This window comes from Aegilops tauschii, chromosome 6, assembly GCF_002575655.3.
Source record: "Aegilops tauschii subsp. strangulata cultivar AL8/78 chromosome 6, Aet v6.0, whole genome shotgun sequence".
Classification (NCBI taxonomy): domain Eukaryota; kingdom Viridiplantae; phylum Streptophyta; class Magnoliopsida; order Poales; family Poaceae; genus Aegilops; species Aegilops tauschii.
The window spans coordinates 139,537,160-139,557,295 of record NC_053040.3 but is presented as its reverse complement, the minus strand read 5'-3'; the positions used below and the strand labels follow the sequence as shown (position 1 = coordinate 139,557,295).

The following is a 20,136-nucleotide window of genomic DNA, read 5'->3' as shown; positions in this document are numbered from 1 at the left end:
ATGGTTAGTGCGTATAGACCAAATGGCCGGACTCAGATCAAATACCAAGATCTCGTTAAGCGTGTTAAGTATCCGCGAACGCCGACCAGGGCCAGGCCCACCTCTCTCCTAGGTGGTCTCAACCTGCCCTGTCGCTCCGCCACAAGTAACAGTCGGGGGCCGTCAGGAACCCAGGCCCACCTCTACCGGGGTGGAGCCACCTGTCCTTTCAGCCCCCTCATCAGCATCACTTGCGGGTACTCCTCGAGCCGACCCGACTTTAGTCACCACATGTGTCATGTATATAATGTATATAGGATATACCCGTGATCACCTCCCGAAGTGATCACGGCCCAGTAGTATAGCATGGCAGACGAACAAGAGTGTAGGGCCACTGATGGGAAACTAGCATCCTATACTAAGCAGTAGGATAGCAGGTAAGGGAAACAGCTGTAGCAACAATGACAGGCTATGCAACAGAATAGGATTAACCGAAAGCAGTAACATGCTACACTACTCTAATGCAAGCAGTATAGAGAAGAATAGGCGATATCTGGTGATCAAGGGGGGGGGGGCTTGCCTGATTGCTCTGGCAAGTAGGAGGGATCGTCGACTCCGTAGTCGAACTGGGCAGCAGCAGCGTCAGTCTCGTAGTCTACCGGAGAGAAGAGGGGGAAGAAACAGTAAATATAATGCAAACATAAGCACGACGAGACATAACATGGCAAAGCGCAGCGATAGGAGTGTTCTAACGCAGTGCTACACGATACTGGCGAAGGGGGATAATATCCGGAAAGTTTTCCCGGAGTTAGGCATTTTTGGACAGATGAAACGGAGGGGGAATGTTGCGAGTTCGATAGTTTAGGGAGGTGTGGTGGACGAACGGACTGCGTATTCGGATTCGTCTCGTCGTTCTGAGCAACTTTCATATAGAAAACATTTTCATCCGAGTTACGGTTTAAAAGATATGAATTTTCAAAGTTTTATTTGAATTTCTGGAATTATTTGAATTTAGCAAAAATGAATTATGACGTCAGCATGAGGTAATGCTGACGTCAGCAGGTCAACAGGTCGGCTGACCGGTCAAACCAGACAGGTGGGTCCAGTGGGACCCACATGTCAGCCTCTGTTAGTCTAACAGTAATTTAAACTAAACTAACAGTCTAATTAGAGGGGTGGGCCCCATATGTCAGTGAGTGATTAGTTAATCTAATTATTTTTATTTATAAAACAATTGTTAGACTAATTAACAGAAGGGGGGCCCGCATGTCAGTGGCTGGGGGCCGCCCAGTCAGCTCGTTGACTGCGGTCAACAAGTCAATGGGGGACCTGGGTCCACCAGTCAGTGGCCCAGGCGGTGCCACGTGGGTGCCACGTCGGTGACGTCGCCGGAATCACGCTGGCGACCATTCCAGCGGCGGAAGTTCGCCGGAGTTGCTCGGATCTCCAGCACAGGGCACCATTCCGCGCGTTTTCGGTGGCGTTCGAACGAGTAGATCGTCCCGCGTCGATCTAGAGTGATCCCAGGAGCGGGGGTGGCCGGAGTGGAGCTCAACGACGACCGCGGGCGGCGCCGGACTACGGGCATCTCCGAAAACCACGCTACGGGGTGCGTTCTAGCTAACAAACGACGCTAGCGGGCTCTACGGACCTCCGGCAACTCGACGGAGGCCACCGCTTGGCTCGGAGATGGACGGGGTGAGCGCAACGAGCTCGCGGACGAGGCCGCATGCGGCAATGGCGACGGCGGCACCGCGAGCCTTCTACGGTGTATGAGGAGGAACCAGAGGAAGGAGGAGGGGGTGGAGGCTTACGGCGCGGCACACGGAGGCCCTCGAGTGAACGGGAGCGCAGAGGGGAGGCGGGATGAATCGCGGCGGGCGGCGGCGACCGAGGTTGGGGAAAAGCTTGACCCGGCCGCTGTAGGGCACCCCAGCTCGTCCTGAAGCGCGGGGTCGACGAGGACGACGTAGAGGGAGCTCGGGGACATCGGCGGCTCGACGAACGGTGGTCGGGGCCACGCCTACGAGGCTTCGGCGGCGATCTCGCTCGGGCGAGGGGAGGACCAGAGAGAGAGAGCGGCCGAGATGCAGAGGGGAGTTGGTGGAGGTAGGTGGGGAGGAGGCCGAGGCGTCGAGGGGAGGGGTCAGTGGAGGCGGGGGCGCTGGCGATCTTATCCCCTCCTCGACGCCGGCGAGGGGGGTCCGGCGGGGACGCGCGCCTGTTCCGACCCTGGTCGGGGGAACAGGGAAGGGGAGAGAGCGACCGGGGGGGGGGAACGGGCCGGTTCGGCGGATGGGCCAGGTGGGCCGGCCTGGCTGCGAGCTGGGCCGTCTGGTCCAGGGGGTCATTTTCTTTTCTTTTTGTTTTACTTTGTCTTATTTTTTCCTTTTCTGTTTTGGCTAATTGTCTGGGCACCAAGTGAGTTTTCTAAAATATGATAGCTGGCCCACAAATCACAGCACAATATACCTTACCACCAAAAACTAGTTTGGGGTAAATATCATTTCATATTTATTTTGTATTAATAAAAAGGTTATTAATTAATGTTTTCAGCCACTGTTTGAGGATGTTTAAGTCACCTATCAAATTTCAATAATGTTCTTTACTATTTTATCATAGCCTCTGATTTATCTACTATTTATTGAACATTTTAGTTTTAGTATTTGAAAACTTTTATTGTTTGCTTGATTTTGAACTTTGAATTTTGATCCGGTTTTGAACTAACGCAAGATTATCAACACTAACAGAGGTGACGTGTCATCACTAGCGTAGGTTTACTGTAGTATAATTATCCGGGCGTCACAGCGTCCCCGTCGGCGTAGCCCGGTGAGGGCGATCCCCATGGCTGCGGCGACGGAGAGCCGACGCCTTGCTGGCCCCAGGGCGCGTACTGGGCGTGGCCGCCGGGCGGATTCATCATCCCCGAGCGAGCCGCCTCGGCCTCTGCTTGCTCCGCCGAAGCCGCAGCCGCACGCGCCGCGTTGTCACGGGCCTTCTTGGCGATCGCCCTGTTCCTTCGGTCGGCGGTGATAGCCTCCCGTCGCTAAACTTCCACCCTCCAGTCGGCGTTTGACATGCCCGATGGCTTGGACGGCGGCGCCCTCGGCTTCCTCTGCTTCGGCTGGGCGACGGAGGCGGTCGCCGTTGCCGCGGCGCGGGGACGACGTACTTCTTCGGCGGCATGGCGGCCGACTGGGAGGCGAGCGGGAGGGAGATTGGCGGGAGGAAGGGAGAGAATGGGAGGGAAGTGGGGGAAAAGCGGGAAGAGGCGCTCGACTCGCCGACAGAGCGGACCCACGCGCCCTTTTTGCTTGTGCCGGCGCCCCAGGCGCCCCCAGGGCGCCGGGTTCGGCCTGCGTCCGCCGGCACCAGTTTCGGCCCGAGCCGGCGAAAAACAGGCTTCTGGGGGCGCAACTGGGCCATTTTTTCGGCGCCGGTGCGGCAAAAACGCCTGGGGAGAGCCTGTTGGGGGCGTGGCTGGAGATGCTCTTAGGGGCCACTAAGCTCTGGAGAGCAACTAGTTGACGAGCGCTCCTTCGGGAGCCTCACAATGATCACTTGCGGTGGAAGTGGCGCGCTCTCAGCCACCGTCGCGTGTCGCGCCCTGAACGCTCCCTTCGTAATTTTTAATTTTTTTTCTCACGCGTTTTCTGCTTTTTAGATGGTCTTTTCGGGTTTCCATCGGTATTTCTTAGCTTTTCGAAAGAAAAAAATTTGCGCGAAAAAACTCTTTTTATTCCTTCCTTAAGAGGCGCGGTTTTGCTTCCACGAGAGGCATGCTTTTGCTTCCGCGAGAGACAGCGAGAAGCACGGCCGTGCCTCTCGGAAACGAAAAAAATTGCTTTTTCACTCTTTTTTTTCTTTTGTGATAGGCACGGTTTTGCTTTCGCAAGAGGCACAGTCGTGCCTCTTGAAAATGGAAAAAAGAAACGTGTTTTCACTTCTTTTTCTTCTTCGTGATAGGCATGGTTTTGCTTCCATGAGAGGCATGGCCGTGCCTATCGGAAATAAAAAAATCATGTGTTTTCTCTTTCTTTTTCCCTTTCGTGAGAGGCACGTTTTTGCTTCCACGAGAGGCACGGCCATGCCTCTCGGAAACGAAAATAAATACGTTTTTTCCGTGAGAGGCACGCTTTTGCTTCCGCGAGAGGTACGGATTTGTTCCGCAAGAGGCATGACCGTGCCTCTCGGAAACGGATTTCGGAAAGGGAAAAAACGTGCTCCCGCTTCGTCTTTTGTCTTTTTTGTGAAAAAATCATCAAAACCTATCAACATGGGATCTAGTTTTGAAGACCTCGACGCAAGGAATCCAACAGTGAAAACAATTCGAGATTTGGACGCATAGTTTAAGAGATAATACGTTTTGAATAAATGGATCTATGAAAAAAATGAAAAACCCCAACAAGTGACGCACGTGTAGCGCCACTTGTCACAACCTAGAGAGGTGAGAGTGATCTTTGAAAGGAGTACTTCTCAATTAGTAATTTCGGTAGCTCTGGCATTATCGGGTTTTACTCCACTATACTAGTAAGTTTGCACGTGCAATGTACGTCTCGACCAATGCTCTTCCAAAGATACGTCTACTACTCCACAAAACACACCCTTATAAGTAAACCACGCCAAATGTGAATTTGAAGATCCAACTAAAGACACTCACAACACTTGAAGATAAAGCTAGGCACCATATTTGGCCCGCTATCATCATGTATGTTGAGCAACAATGAAAAGTTTTTCAAAGGAAGAACAATGGTGGGCATGCAGTCCAATATAGCTGAGAGAAGATACTACAAGAAGAAAATTAATATAATGTAAATAAATAAACAATTGGTAAAAGGAATACTACCACAAATAAAGCACATATAATGGTGGAGAAAATGGAACATAATGCATTGGACAACAATGCCCAACCATGTTATGAATTTGTTAGAGTAGCTTCAAATAAAATATGCAAGGAAGAGTAACTTCAAATTTGAGTGTGAGATATCATCCATTCCAAGTTGATTATGTGTAAAAATACATCGGGAAGGGAATAGAGAAACGAAGCAAGTCCAATAAATTTACTTGTACAACATTGTCCCATCTCCTTTGAAAAGTCTTCAAAGGAGATGGGACACCCAACAATGTCCCGAACCGCTCATTAAGATTTTATTCTCTGCACCTCTTTAACCAGCTCATTCATACAATAGAGAAACCTATCAAATCACATACAATGAGTGCATGATAGCTAGTTAAATGAGCCAACCATTTCCACCCAATAATAGTGTAAGCATGCAAGGAAAGATCTTGCCAGCTCAAACATGAGTGAAAACGATAACAAAGATATCAAAGGTTTGTCTCAATATCCAGGTATTAGAGAATTAATGTGAGTTCTTCTCTACAAAAGACGTCGCTGGTGCTGAAACCAAAAACATACTTTGGCTTACAAGGTAGCAGAGTAGTATGGAACATCGGAAATTCGTTGACATGGACGAGCGAACATGCCTGCATATCAGATTTTTGATGCAAACTCAGAAATATATACACAGTTTAGGACTTTTCTGAAAAACAAATATAACATCAACAAGCTATATGAGGTAGTAGATCATCATAATGCCATACCACTCTTCTCTTGACAATCAAACTCCCCTCTAAATTATATAAACATATAAACCATCTATAGTAGCCAACAATGCACTCATTTTCTTTTTTACAGTAAACAACCAAATTCTGGAAACCAAAAAGACATTACCATATTTTGGTAAAGAAGCTAAAGGATAACATCATGGTTTACTCTGGAATAGCACGCCCATGATCAAAAGATTCACATGGCGATGAAACTTCTTATGTATGCCTATGTTTCTCTTAATATTAGGCGACCACATATTTGTTACATTCATCCCAAGGCAGAAAACATGCTTGTACTCTTAAAAATGATTGTGTAAACCAAGTTAATTTGTTTATACCGTTGAGCCAAATCAGAAGTAATTATAACTATGAATTTCGACAGCTCATGTTTTTTTTACACGGCACTATGACAGTCAAGAGGAAATACACTTATTTAACATCAAAGTGGTAAAATCACTTGTTACCACTATAACCCTGAAAATATCAGAGTCGACTTCAAGACCCTTGCATATGGCTCCTATATCATAACAACATAACTCAAAACTAACACTTGCTAGTTACTCTTGTAACAAAAGAAGTCCTACGACTACAAAAAAAATCTTGTAGTTCATTCTTTCATAGTAAACGCTGACTGAATTATAGTTGCCAACACTCATGCATCACAGTGCCAGGAGTCCTGTAAAATAGCATGAATATCACTAATTTTTAACATCTGTAGCACAAATATGTACAAGGGAAATAATGTAAATCCCTGGCAGTAAAGTGGCAATAATATTGGAGACTTTTGATTTTCAGTGGAACTTGTAGCAATCACACATGAAATATTCCTACCAAAATGCACACAGATGAAGTACTACAGAGATAACAATTACCAACACGTAGACAAAATAGTACAACAGACAACCGAAGTGAGCACACCTGAATAGAGAAAGAAAGGTGACACTGGACTTCCTTGCTATCACCGTGGAGCAAATTGAACAAAATTCAAAACTCACCCATAGATGCATCATGAAACTGAGTGTTTGAATCTCTTGTCAGTGTTGTAATGACAAATAGGATAATGCCAAGAGGTTCGGGTTTGAGACACCTAGGCGGGATACAAGAGATTGCAGATTTCTTTCGTTGATAATAAAAAACCAGAAATTATACACGCAAGAATTTAAGGAATCACTCGGACCCCGAGAGGAGATTGGGCGCGGCGAGATGAGGCATTGTGGCCGAAACTCGCGGCGCATCGGGCGACGCGCGCGTTGGTGCCTGGAAGAAGGCACAGCTCCTCCTCGGCCCTCGCATGTCCACGACGGTGGCTCGCGCGTCCCGGCGGCGGCGTCCCGCTGGCAGTGCGGCCTTCATGCTTTTGGGGATTTTCTCTTTTCTGTGATGTGGAGGCTTCGTACGTGGATGGATTTGTTGAGGTGGGACGAGACTTGCCTGCTCCCTTCCCATGCTCCCATCCGTGCTCCCGCATACGTGGCTTGATTTGATTGGAAGAAAATAAGGCCCGGCCCCACCCCCTGAAAATCAGGGGGGGAGATGATTAGATTAGAAAAGAAAAAGGGAAAAGAACAGCCGTAGGATGAAGTGGGAGCACGGATGGGAGCATGGAGAGGGAGCAGGCAAGCCGGATCCGTTGAGGTGGGCGCTAATTAAGGGAGAGAGGTTAACCGATGGCAGTTTGGATGGCGTGCATGATTGTAGGAGTTTTTTTTTACGTGTGATTGCAGGAGTTGCGGACGCGAGACGTGGAATATTTTTCTCCGCGGGTGGAGTATGGTCAGTCAACCTAAATTGCTAATTGCACACAGAAAACGGATCAGATTAAGACTAACCGTTAGATCGAGTTTAGTGGGCCTAATCTTACGGTGGTAATTAGTCCGTGTATATTTTGTGGGGTGCGTTTAGAAAAGATTATGTTTGATCTTGTATAAGTAGTGTAGATTATGATTATTGACGGGCTTTGCTACACCTACGCAAATTCTTTTCGTAACTTACGTCCTGACTGACTTGGCCTAATTTGGTTGGAAGAAACTTTAGGCCCAGGCCCACGCCGTGAAACTCAGGGGGCTCATTAGTTTAGAAAGGAAAGGGCGTAAGTTTACCTAGAAAGATTATGTAGGTCTAGCATTATTGATTATTGACCATGACAAATCTAACATTTTTCACGTATGTTCTTTGAGGATGGCATATTTAGTTGCCGAGCATGGTAAATCTGTCTCACTTCATTTTCTCATCAGAAAATTGTTGTGCTTGCACATTAAATTTATCATACCGCGTCAATATAAATTACTATAGAAAAGTTAGATTTAATGCCTACAAATCTGACATCAATTTTTTTAGTGTTTTAAATCTAATAACAATCTGGTAGAAATAAACGCTAGTACTGAAAACATATTTTTCTACGCACTTCTAGAAATCTTTAGTCAGTACGTGTTGGTGCAGGGATTGATGATGACTAGTCTACCACCACTTATAAAAGCATGATTTTGATAAATCCAAATGATCTTATATGGTCATTTAACCATCTATATCCAACGTCGTCACATCACCATCAGATCATCAAGACCTTGCCGTGTCAAGAAGCTAAGAATGAAGGACGTGACCCATCTTTTGAGTGGAGAAATGAAAGCGCCGCTGCAGCCTGCGGGACCGCAACCGGTGCAAAGTGACTAGCGCCAAACTAGCACACGGCATAGCTTGGATTTCCAAGTCGGACAAATCTTATGGACATCCGTAGAACTATTAGAGCAACTCTAGCAGACCCCGCAAAACGCCGGCCAGCAAAACGTGTATGCAGTTCGCGCAAAACAGCTTTTGCGGGCCGGCACGAGCTGGCACAGATGCAGACCTCCCAAACCGACCCGTAAAAAAGTATATTCGCGGAATATGTTTTTTTACGGGTCGGCTATGCGGGTTATGCTCTTTGCGCCGCTGCATCCCCGCAAATCTCAAATCCAACATAATTCAACAATAAAAAACAAACTGAAATATTCAAATCAAACATAGAACAATAATCATCCGCATTACAAATAATTATTCATATCACCGTAGCAAACTAAAAATAATGCAATAAAAACTTGTCATGAATACAAATACAAATGAGTACAAAAATTAGTCACTGTCCAGCCCTTTGCCAATGGTGATCATGAGATCTTCCTGAAGTTGAAAGTGTGTGTCTGCATTTTCAATCTCCTTGTATGTCTGAAGAAAAGCTCTAATACGGTTTGGGTCTCTAGCTGGTTTGACACGGCTACCCACATTATCGTAAAAGAATTCTAAGTCCATTCCTCTCTCATCTTCAAGAATCATATTGTGTAGGATAACACAGCAAGTCATGATGTTCTTCAGGGTTTTCTTATATCCCAAAAACGAGCAGGACTTTGGACAATGGCAAACCTAGATTGCAAAACACCGAATGCTCTTTCAATGTCTTTTCGGGCTGCCTCTTGCACCCTTGCAAATTCACATTGTTTTTTTGGGTTCTTTGATTCTCTTGACAAATGTGCACCAAGGAGGATATATACCATCTGCTAGATAGTACCCCTTTGTGTATTCATGCCCATTGATAATGTAGTTGCAAGCAGGAGCATCACCACTAGCAAGCCTAGCAAACAAATGAGAGCGTTGCAACACATTGATATCATTGAGTATGTCGGGCATACCAAAAAAGCAATGCCAAATCTATAAATCCTCGGATGCTACGGCCTCTAGCACAATTGTTGCATCACGAGACTTGCCATAATACATTCCTTGCCAAGCCTTGGGGCAATTTTTCCAATTCCAATGCATACAATCAATGCTACCTAGCATACCAGGCCAACCTCTCCTCTCATTAGCTGCCATCAATTTCTTTGTGTCATCTTCATTTGGTGCCCGAAGATACTCGGGACCAAAGACACGGACGATCACTTTCGCAAATCTACGCACAGACTCAATTGTGCTATCTTCACCAATGCGAAGATACTCATCGGCATAGTCAGCGGGGACGCCATATGCAATCACCCGCATAGCTGCAGAGACTTTTTGATATGCACTAAATCCCTTTAAGCCAGCGGCATTCCTTCTCTGAGTGAAATACCAGCAATTTGCCTCGCAAGCTTCAACAATTTTCACAAAAGGGATCGGCGCATTCGGTACCTTCTGCGGAAGAGGTGTGCAGGATATGTAGGATTCTCCGAAAAATAATCTTGCATCAACATCTCGTTTCCAAGATGGCGATTCCGCGGAATGCACAGACGCCCGACAGTAGATCCTCGCCTCCTCTTTCGGTACTCGTCTTCATGCTCCTTCACGGCAAGCGCCATGACCAATGTTTGCTGCCGAAAGTTCGCAAGCATGGTCTCCACACCCGAGTCGTCTGAATCGGACGAATCGGATAGCAAGAACTTCTCGCACGGGGTCAACTCCATCTACACGCACGCCGGCGCGTCAATCTACTACACAGCTCGCGAAAATCACAAAAAGGGGACTAACCGGTGGTGCGCTCGGCGGTGGTCGATACTAGCAGCGACGGCGACTGGGGGCGGCTCTTCTCGCCGGATCCGGAGGGGCGGTGCAGCGGCTCGGCGCGGGAGGGTGTGGGGCGGCCCCGCGGAGCGATTCCGCCCGCAGATATGGCCGGAATCGCCGGCGGCGGGCGGGCGGAAGCAAGGGCGGGCGGCGGCGGAAGGAAGGGGGAAAAGAGCGCGGGCTGAAATATCCCTCCCGCCAACTGCTTCTCTGTGATGCAGGGCACCGCAGCCGCGAGGGGAAAACCCGCATTTTCCCGGGTTGGGGCCGGAAATTTGCCGCGCCCCCTAAAATTTTTTGCGGGCCGGGGTGGGATGCGGGGTCTGGTCCGGCAGGCTTTCTGGCCCGCACCCGCATTTTGGCGGTTATTTTGCGGGTCCGGGACGGATGCGGGCTCTGCTAGAATTGCTCTTAACGCAGCTTCAATGACTCTATGAAGTGAAGTCATGCAGCGCCTTAGCCCCCAACATCCACCACTCATTTCACATCCAATCCTCAGTATTCACGCAAGGCAAAAAATACCCAGACTTAATAGTTTTCAGCTTGCAAGGATGCACTGGACACTCCAACCTAGAAAATATTTGATCCCTGAACATAGTATGAAACGAAAAACTGAAATGGTTGCAAAATGCAAAAAACTAATCTCAGTAGACAAGGAAAAAAAATGAATGACATAACATTGAAATTTGCAATCATTTAACCTTCAGTGTATAATCTGTAGCGTATCATCGAAATTTTAAAAGAATAAAACACTGAAAGTCTGAACCAACCAAGGAAGGAAAAAATGAATAATGTAACATTGAAATTTTGAAAGCATCAAACATTCAGTGTACAATTTCTTTTTCTATAGCATACCATTGAAATTTTCAAAGCATCAAACAAACTAGGGGATGCTTCCCAATAAATTCTGAGCGTTGGATGTGGAATGAATGGTGGATGTTGGGGGCTAAGGCGCAGCGTGACTTCAAAGTCACTGAAGTTGCTTCCTAGAAGAATAAGGGAGAGTAGCGGGAGTGGGAGGCGATGAGGTAAGCTCTTCAAGACACGTGCATAATTACTAGTTAAATCCTTGGTACAGCCTTTTGTTTTTTAGGGCAGGCCTTCATGACTATCTTTACTAAAATGAAATGTAAATAATTTGTATCCGGACATCTGACCGTATGAGCTGTAGTACACCCTTCGGTCCTTTTTACTCTGCATATTAGATTTGTATCAAGTCAAACTTTGTAAAGTTTGATCAAATTTATGTTAAAAAATACTAACATCTAGAATACCAAATATATATACTATGAAACTATATTTCATAATGAATCTAACAATATTGATTTGACATTGTGAATGCTGGTATTTTTTTCTATAAGCTTGGTCAAAGTAAATGTAGATTAACTTCGGACAAAACTTATATATGTGCACTAAAAAGGACCGGAGTGAATACTATACAATAGGCTGAAAAACTCCTTGTCCGGATGATGCACGCGCATGCACTTACAGGCCCGGCCCGGATGGGGGGGCAGGGGGGGCGGCTGCCCCGGGCCCCCGAAATCCAGGGGCCCCCTCCCAGATGTGGTACGAATATAGCCCATAGGCCCATATCATTTCCTGAAATGAAATTAGCTCAAACAAAGGAAAGAGGTAGCAGCCTAGACGCAAGTACGCAATCAGGAATTCATTACTTTCTTCTCCCGAAACGAATTAGCTCAAGTAAACAAAACTAGGCCCACATTAATGTACGCACGCAATCACGGCGTAACTCTTGCGACGTGAGATCGCATCCCTAATCCACTGCCCTATTCTCTGTTCCCTGGTCCCGAATTTTAGATCAAAAGTCGCTGGCCGCCGGCAGCTCGAGTACATGGACGCAGCCACGCAGGACTTTATTTTAAGAGACAAGATCTTATATATATTGTTCTCCTTGACTTGCTTAGTCGTTCTGTAGCCTAGTTATTCGAATGTTTCTCAAGATAAACGGATGTCTAACATGTTTCGCCTACAGAAGAATGACTGATCTCTTGACACGAATCATGGCCTTACTACTAGGTTCCGGATGGCCAGCGGGATTCTAGAAGAAACTTCTAGAATAATATGTAGAAAGTATTGAACGAAAATAGTATCAAAATTGGTTGCATTAAAGTATTACTGGTTATATATATTAGGGGGGCCCCAATTTTTTGTCTTGCCCCGGGCCCCCAAAATCTCAGGACCGGCCCTGGCACTTAGTGTATGGGCGAAACAGATTGACCATTGTGATCCAAAGTAGCATGCTTAATTAGAAGGTTTAATTTATATAATATTATACTCTGCAGCTTTCGAAGGGGTAGAAACTGTTTTCCATACGGCTGCGCCTGATCCTAGCAAGAACGACTTCCAGCTTCACTACAAGGTCAGCGTCGAGGGTAAGTCAAATTAACCGCCTAAAAGGACGTGTAGTATCTTTTTTCTGGGCCAAAAAAACCAGTCCTTTTACTCCGTAGTTTGGAATGCTAGCCCGCCGACTCAATAAACTAGGACAGATTATACTGTCGTCTGTGGACATACAAATGATTTATGCAATCTCAATTTACTTAGACATTTCTCCTTCCCCGTGCACAGGGACGAAGAATGTCATCGAAGCTTGTACCACATGCAAGGTTAAAAGGCTCATATACACTAGTTCGAGCTGTGTTGTATTCGATGGAGTGCACGGCCTCTTTGACGTGGATGAATCAACGCCATATCCAGATAAGGTTACCTGCAAAATCAAATGCATCAATCAGTTTTAGTACCTTGCTCGCTGCGCAGTTTTCTTTTCCCGGGGATGCTCGCTACGAGGTGCGAAAAAAGAAATTCGGCAATGATAGTACCGAACAGTAAACATCACTATTCATTTTTCTTTCTAACCTCATAAATGAATTTGTGTTTGAACTTGAAATTTCACATGTTGATTGAACAGGACTCACCTGCCTTTGTAGTGACTGACATGTGAGTCCCACAACAGGCTGACCCACATGTCAGCGAAACAAAGTCAAGTGATTTAAGTTAGAGGATCTGCGTTCGATTGAACATCACCATCTTAATATTGAATCATACACATACCGCACCAAGTTTGTCATTTAAATTTCCGGCATACCATTAAATCATCAGTGGTGGATTAGTGGTGCTGAAAAGGTAAGAAACACTCATGCCTATTACTCTTCTTGTGCATTAACGAGATTTTTTTAATAAATTCCAAGTGGGGTAGATATGTAAATTAGTCTTCGTGTGATGGTCATTTCTAATGGAAATCCTGCTATAGAGAGTGTACATGCGGAAATCCAATTTGGCTCCCGGGAGCACGTGCTGGCTCGAAAATGATTTTTGAAATGGCATAGAAAACCCCAGCAAAATTCTTGCGTATTCGTAGTCACATCCAAATGCTACCTGCGAAGTTTTAGAAAAAAAAACAAATTGAACACCAAATGTTATCTCAAAATGTCACTCCTAATTTATTTTTTTCACCAACGAAACACTACTACTCCGTTTTTGCATGAAAATTGTCAAGCATGCTTGTGACACTAATAAAACATCCACAGAAAAATTCAGGATTTTTTGAAAACATTTTACTACTTTTTTTTTGCATTACTATTCATCCGGGTGCAAATGCTCCCGGGAGCCAAAACACCTCCCCCGTGTACATGCATGTATGCAAGAATCTTTCACCTCATGCTTACATCGCCACATTAATTGCATTTTTGAATTGTTAAAATGACTTACCTCACAAACCGTTAATCCGATTAGCGAGCCAACTTCACATGCCAACAAAAAACTTAGTGCCACTGTTGCCACATTATAGTATAGTGGTTGCCATGTTAGAAACGTACATTTACCACAATAATTTTGTCTGGTTACCAGGTAACAATTTTCATGTTTTTAGGCATTGTAATGTCATGTAGAGCTAGAGAATAAGTATTTGGGTGATACCAACATATAAAAGGCGGTATCATATAACTAAATAGTATCATGCCAGTCTTACATGGATGGAAAATAACATTCAGTAACTTGGTAACCAAGTTGCTATGATTTGATAAGTATATGGCTATAACCTGATTATAACCTAGTAAATAAGTGAAAATAATTTGGCAATTGCAGATGATTTTTTTGAAAAATTGTAAATTTATTTCACAAGTACATATATACCCTCTCGACGCACATGTAAAGTTTCATAAAGTAATATCTTTATTTGAGGGCAACACACTAAAACACAAATATGTGTGGGTCTGTAATAGAATGTGGTATTACAATTACAGTTCCATATATTTGGTTTTTTTTGTGCAGCCCACAAAGAAACCATTTATTAACAAAAAAAATTACAAGCACGTAGATCATACCTAGATGTACATTTGATTTATTTTCCAAAATTTCAACTATAAAACATGATTATTAGTTGTCAAAATTCAGGGACCCAATGCACTTTGTGGCAAAATGCCTCTCTCATAAAGATACAAAAGTCTATTCCATATTTTCTAAGAAGCAAGTTCTATTGTAAATTGTGAGTGATATGCCTTCTTAGACGAAGAGTTACTTTCTTAGGTAAGATAGAGAAAAATAGAGTGCATCTCTAGCAAGGGACATAGAACAAATAGGGGTTAGCCTCGTGCTGAGAAAGAGATGGGTGTGTGTAGGAAGGGGGACAAAGAAGTTTGTTGCTTGATTGTTCCATTACAATTTTTTGTGGCAAGGATAACACTTTATTATCGATGATATTGTGAATACAGAGGAAGGGGAGGTGAATTAGATTAGTTGGACCGCTTTTCGTAACATTTTCCCTTTCCCTTTTCCCCTATTTTTCTCTTTCTTTCTTAATTTCCTTTTCCAATATTATTTGGTCCATTTTATTATTTTTATTTCATTTATTAGTTTTTTATTTGTTCCACCAACACAATTTGGTATCATTGCAAAAATTCCAGGGATGTTATTTACACAAAATTTCTAGGTAATTCTATTCATCGGTCTATATGGCTTATTTATTTATAATTTTGTTTCCACATATTCACCTGTTTGAGATATTCTATGTGCTTTTAAAGGATGTTCAGCTAAGAACTTTTCATGTTCACATGTATGTATGATTGTTTTTCTAATAGTATCTATTTTATGTAAGAACACTTTCATTTCAAATAAATGAACATTTTCTGTTGATATTTTCTTTATTCATAATGTTTTTATCTACCTTAAAAAGTCATAGATTGTCTATATATCTATTATATATACAAGAATTTGCTCCATAGATTGTAGATCATATATGTAACGACTATTGTGAGGTAAAGTAGTAATCAAAGAAATTGGTATGCATAATATATATAGAGTAAAGTCATACCTTTCGCATTGTATCTCATTTTAAATTTTATCATTCCTCATTTTATGCAATCCATATGTATGTACCATTGAGAATGGTTATATGGCCCATCCAAAATTTTGTTATTTCATTAGCACTTTTTTCTTGCTTACACAAGTTGGCATATGTATGTGGTATGAAGTCTGTGCTTTGTCTAACTATATTATTGTTTGTTTGCTATTAGTTTCCCGACGCATACTTACATACTAAGGCAGAAGCTGAGAAGCTAGTGATGAGGGCCAACACAAACGGTGGCCTTCTCACTTGTTGTATACGTCCCAGTTCCATTTTTGGTCCTGGGGGTATATTGGTGCCATATTTAGCTGCTTATGCAGCAACGATGGTATGTTTATGTATATATAACGTGCATATATAATCATATCATAAAAAGTGTATATATTTATTTTACTACTAATAGGCTTTAACCCCCCCCCCCCCCCCCCACCACCAACATGATGTCGCAGTGATCACATTTTGAGATGATTTTATATATTTACATTATGGATCATCGCACTCTTCATGATGAATTAATTCAGTTAAATAATGATCGTATGATAACCAAATAGACCTCCATTGACCTTTGCTAAGATAATTGAGAGTATCAAGTTGACTTTATTAAGATGTGAAATCTGATATGATACAATAAGATAATGAAAACATGCGCACATTTGAAATATTGGACTAATGCTAGATCCAGAATTTATATAGCCGACTATGGTAATCACATATATTCATCTTAAAGCAATGTTTTAAATCGGATATGTTTTTTCTCATAAAATCATTGTATTAAATTATTAGGTTGTGTCTTACACCCTCCCATGTTATTAATGTGTTGGACATGGGTGCGGCTCCGTAAAGCCAACGTTGGTTATTACTTTCCATGCAAATACGAAGTTAAACCAATAAAGGGACATTTACATTTGTGCCTCTAACTCAAACCCCCAGCTCAAATTTACCCCTAATTTTTTGATGTGCTCAAATTTTCCCCTAAAAGAGCATTTTAGGTCGCCCGAATGCCCTTCCACCTGGTCAAAGTCATTTGGCAGTTACTTTGAAAATTCATAACAAATTCATACCAACTCAGAAAAATGCAAATATCGTATCAAAATGTTCAGAGAAGCATCAACTATATGTGCATGTAATTTGCATTCATGAGAACACTAAAAAAATCAGGGTTAATGCAAATAAATGTTTTATAGGTGATGAACGTAAATGACATGCGCGTATAGGTGATATTTTTATAAATTGATATCTTATTTGCATTCTTATGAGTTCATATGAATTTTCAAAGTAATGGTCAAACGACTTTGGCCAGACGAAAGGGCATTCTAGTGACCTAAAATGCTTTTTTAGGGGCAAATTTGAGCACAACAAAAATTTAGGGGTAAATATGAGTAGTGGGTTCGAGTTAAAGGCATACATGTAAATGTCCCAATAAAGTATGACCGTGTGCACCGACTCCAACTCTAGAGCCAACCAACCAAACTTGTGAACTTGTGGCATGTGCTAAATATTAATGCATCTATATCATACGATGGTATATCCTTGAATAAGCAACTAAATTAAAAATGGAACTTGTTGCCATCAACTTTGAAGTGCCTAACCTATACATTCTTGTAGTTCATTATTGGTGATGGCAAGAATGATGATGATTTTGTGTATGTTGAGAACGTTGTGCACGGTCACATTTGTGCTGAGAGAAATCTCTCTACAAAAGAGGGTGCAAGGAGAATTGGAGGCAAAGTGTGTATTTTATCTTTTGAACTTCCAAATTATTTAATGATTATCATTATGATGTTGGTAACATCATTTATCTTTCCTAGGCTTACTTTATAACGAATACAGAGCCAATGAATTTATGGGACTTTAAATATATGGTTTTGGAAGAACTTGGATACAAAAGGTGATCTTTCTTTAATCTTTCAAGAATCAAAATTTGGTACATTTCATGCTTCGAATTTTATCTTCTTTCTGAATAAAAAGGAAAACCCACTTGTATTTGTTGGTACATACATGTACTCTCCGAGCCGTAAAATTTGTGCCATAAAATTTTGCAAGGAATTCCATATTATTGGAAAACATGAATGTGGTTTAAATTTAAAAGGTCACATTGGTCTCAAGGTGCATTGTCCTTCACATGTGAATGTACATGTTCCTATATGTGCACTAGTCTACAGAGAACTTTATGGATATTTAATCTAACTAGGATTATTAACATGTAGTGTGTTTTATTTTATCCATAAAACACCTTGGTTCCTTGCTTGTTACACTTATTATCAATGTGATTCCCCTTGTATAAAAGACTGAATACATCATAAATGAAAGGTTGTCCTAGGAAATTATTTATTGTGAGTTGTTTCTACTATGCATATTGGTTTGCATTTTTCAGTAAATAGTCACAAGCACTTAGTATATGAACCATAGTTTTATCTATATATCATGCCTCATAGTTTAGGTTTAATAAGCTATATACAATTTAGGTAAGGTCGATTGATGTAGTTTCCTGCTAGAGAGGAAGATAACTATTTTTTATCACACACATATTGTAATAAATTATATATCTAACTTATCATATTATGATGCAGTGGGCCCAAAATAAGAATACCTTCCTATCTTCTGGTGCCAATAGCATATGTGCTAGACTGGGGCTACAGTAAACTATTCTCTCACTACGGAATGTGTCAACCTCGTATGCTAACACTCACAAATATTAAGTATCTTACGTTGAATCGAACATTTAGTTGCAACAAAGCTACTCAGGAACTTGGTTACAAACCAATCATCTCTCTCCAGGTTGTTACTTCAGTACAATTTGTTGGGTTTAAATTTTCTTTCTTGGTATTTACTATTTAACTATATGAATATGCTAATACTTTTCAATGTATTTGAATGTTAGGAGGGTGTCAAGGCAACTATTGAACACTATCATGACTTAAGAGCGTGAGACATGCACATTGATCTAAAAAATATAAAGGTACAGAACGCAATTAACATGTATCTCATTCCCTCTTAGCAATATTGTAACAACACTATATTAACCCCACCTAGTGATGCCACTACACATAGTATTTAGAGTGTCAACCAGAAATAGATAAATTTGCATCATGTTTGTAGGTGAAACCCAGTACTTGAGGTTGGTAGAAAACTTAGAAATTTTTAACGTGATCTGCCATCCAATCGTTCTATTCATATTTTTGTTGCTATGCACAATCAATACGAAAAGTTCCTTGTTCATACCTTAGACAGCCAAGATATGGTAAATGTGGAAATTCCTAGTATTTATGTGCACGGGATTGAAAATTCATTTGCGATGAACGAAGTATACACTCTTTGGTAAGTAATTCACTCTACTAAGTTGACTCATATCAAATTAGGTAACAACCATGAATATCTTTATGTATAATCTTGCAATGACTTTGCATAGCTAAAAATTTCTTAAGAATTGTGCACACATGATTGTTTATCATTATTATCCCCCCCCCCCAAGACATAACATAATCATGGTATGCATTTAAATTTGCTGGCTATATGGAAAAATAGTGTTCCAACATATGCATCGCAATGACCTATATGAAACCATATATGAATTTAGTGTGTTAAGTTATATTGTTAGGCTAGTATGGTGGTACTAATCGATACATTAGAACAACAGTTGTTGGTAATAAAATGGTATAAGAAAAGGTGAAAGGCGATGGTATATCTCCATGAAAAATATAAAATTATGTTGATCTTGTGTATAAATCTCATGGAGGGGTCTCATGTGTGAATTTTTTTCTATTCAAAGTCATTTTGAATATATTTTATCTATTGTTTCATCTGCTAAAAAAATCATGTGTACCACTGGTCACTCATTTTCTTACTGGTAAATGGAGTATAACCAGTTAGGAATACTAATACATGGCTTGAAATATTTGAAACCAAGTCTTGTTTATATATCTTTAATGAGTTGAACCTACTTAACATCCATTCCTGCTCCATCGTTTGGCCAGTCATAGGTGACAAGCAATGGATTTAGCAATTACAGTGAATTGTTATGCGTTAGTGCACCTATTTTCTTGTTTTTGCTCATTCTCGTGTGGATCTCGTTGCTTGTAGGTACCCAAAATAAACTTTGTATGACATGAAGTGCAAGGTGATCAAACCAGAGTTCTATTTTTGGCGATGGATCCATGAAACTTTGACTACATGCAATGATGACGCCTTATATGTTCCAGTGGGCACTTACACTATCGATGGCAGTTTGGATGTGTGGCTTCCTTAAGTATTTTTCATTGCCTTGTGATTCCACTAAGACAAATATAGATGTTTCTTTCTATGAGTACTTATTTGGATGATATGTGTAATATGTTATTTAATACATTTGATTGGTGAGATAGCTGCAAATAAAGTGTGCGTTTACTTATTTGTAAATAATAAGTTAAGATTTTTAAAATTTCAAAGGCACCTATGAGTTGGGTTGCAATCTTGGGAAGAGCTCAGTCTTTCACACTCACTGCATTGTCTAAGAATGTTGCAATTTATTTAACAACCAGTTTGATCTCTTACCAAGTATTTAAGCCTTCCATGTAGTTGCAAGAAGGCAAAGAAATATAACTTCCAACACTTGCTTGACCCAATTAGAGATAAGCTCGCCTCTTTGAGGGTTGTCATGCAGGCATAAAGTGGTCGTCTTATCCTAGTTCAGACTATCCTATGGC

At 42.1% G+C, this 20,136-nt stretch overlaps 1 protein-coding gene across 1 annotated transcript in view; it reads left to right on the top strand.

Moving 5' to 3' along the window:
• LOC109776475 (3beta-hydroxysteroid-dehydrogenase/decarboxylase) overlaps positions 1-19,862 on the top strand; it is a 60,606-nt gene extending 40,744 nt beyond the window's left edge. Inside the window, exons 4-11 of the mRNA XM_040392212.3 lie at positions 12,396-12,485; positions 12,682-12,815; positions 15,624-15,782; positions 17,060-17,182; positions 17,263-17,342; positions 18,025-18,232; positions 18,336-18,413; positions 19,535-19,862. Coding sequence (XP_040248146.2) covers positions 12,396-12,485; positions 12,682-12,815; positions 15,624-15,782; positions 17,060-17,182; positions 17,263-17,342; positions 18,025-18,232; positions 18,336-18,383 — 842 coding nt within the window. The 3' untranslated portion in view covers positions 18,384-18,413; positions 19,535-19,862. The remainder of the gene's footprint in view (positions 1-12,395; positions 12,486-12,681; positions 12,816-15,623; positions 15,783-17,059; positions 17,183-17,262; positions 17,343-18,024; positions 18,233-18,335; positions 18,414-19,534) is intronic.
• The last annotated feature ends 274 nt before the right edge of the window (positions 19,863-20,136 follow it).